The 1338-nt window shown below is 51.0% G+C and overlaps 1 protein-coding gene across 1 annotated transcript in view; it reads right to left on the bottom strand.

The window, feature by feature from the left end:
- The window catches only part of LOC106813937 (small G protein signaling modulator 2-like), a gene marked incomplete at its 5' end in the record, with an annotated part of 54601 nt that overhangs the window by 47886 nt on the left and 5377 nt on the right, over positions 1-1338 (bottom strand). Inside the window, one exon of the mRNA XM_014818184.1 lies at positions 961-1042. Coding sequence (XP_014673670.1) covers positions 961-1042 — 82 coding nt within the window. The remainder of the gene's footprint in view (positions 1-960; positions 1043-1338) is intronic.

Genomic DNA, 1338 nt, shown 5'->3' with positions numbered 1-1338 from the left:
GACAGCAACTGTCTAGAGTAACGCTGACGTGTCTTAGAACCTTTATATTTCGGTGTATTCATCAATACATGCACGATTCGAATTTTGATTACTCGTTTCGATTTCTGCTGCAATTTCTCGCAAATATCAGACTTTCTCGCGGTAATAAATTTTACTACACAGCATTAATGCACAGAATCGGATGCCCTTCTGAATCTGAATCTGTTTGAAGTAGGTCACTTATTTAGCTGTAAGCAGCTCTAAGCAGAGAGGAGATTTGTAGGCAGAAGAGGAGGGGGGAAGGGAAGGGAAGGGAAGGATGCGTATTCACGCGGTGATCTGAGTGGAGAGAGGGATCACAGAGCGGCGTCAAGGCACAGGGAGAGGGGGGTTAACACCAGGGAAGGATCAGAGAGCAGCAGTATGATGGCAGAGGAAGAGCGGAAGGAGGGTTAACACGAGGGAAGGATCAGAGAGCAGCAATAAGGTGGCAGAGGAAGAGCGGAAGGAGGGTTAACACCAGGGAAGGATCAGAGAGCAGCAGTAAGATGGCAGAGAAGAAACAGAAGGAGGGTTAACATGAGGGAAGGATCAGAGAGCAGCAGTATGGTGGTAGAGGAAGAGCGGAAGGAGGATCAACGCAAGGGAAGGATCAGAGAGCAGCATTAGGTGGCAGAGGAAGAGCGGAAGGAGGGTTAACACCAGGGAAGGATCAGAGAGCAGCATTAGGTGGTAGAGGAAGAGCGGAAGGAGGGTCAACACAAGGGAAGGATCAGAGAGCAGCAGTAAGATGGCAGAGAAGGAGCGGAAGAAGGGTCAACACGAACGTGCAAACACTCACAGATGTTCTCCGGCCGTATCGTCTTGATTATGCGGAACACGTAGTCGGTCGCCTCCTCCTCGCCCTCGCCCTCCTCCCCCTCCCGCCGCTCCTGCTCCTCCTCCTCCTCCTCCTCCCCCTCCCCCGGTGTCTCATCCTGCGAGTACTCCTCCCTCGCCTCCTCCGACGACTTCCTGTCCAGCTTGGCCGTAGTCTTGCGCTTCAGCTTCGGGAAAACTTTCCCTGCGAGAGCGAGAGATAGAGAGACGTCACGCATCACGGCAAAGGAAGGTCGATGTTTGAGCGTTGAGCTCAGGCTTTCCCCATCATGGAGATCAATGCGTCAATCTTTTGCGTTACTAGTCCTAGTTATTTGAGAGTGAAAGCGTCACGTTAAACGCAAGCAGGGTAAGTTCGGAAGTAGGAGTTTTGTTTTTGTTAACAACCTTTAGTTTGGAAGGGCTAGACCTTTGGTAGTAGGTGCTACTTCAAGTAATAGTATCGAGCTTAGCTCTAGTCCTAGGATGAGTCGGTGACAT

The sequence above is a fragment of the Priapulus caudatus genome, unplaced genomic scaffold (genome assembly GCF_000485595.1).
Source record: "Priapulus caudatus unplaced genomic scaffold, Priapulus_caudatus-5.0.1 Scaffold846, whole genome shotgun sequence".
Lineage (NCBI taxonomy): Eukaryota > Metazoa > Priapulida > Priapulimorpha > Priapulimorphida > Priapulidae > Priapulus > Priapulus caudatus.
The sequence above is the reverse complement of the archived record's forward strand: the minus strand, read 5'-3'. Positions and strand labels throughout refer to the sequence as shown.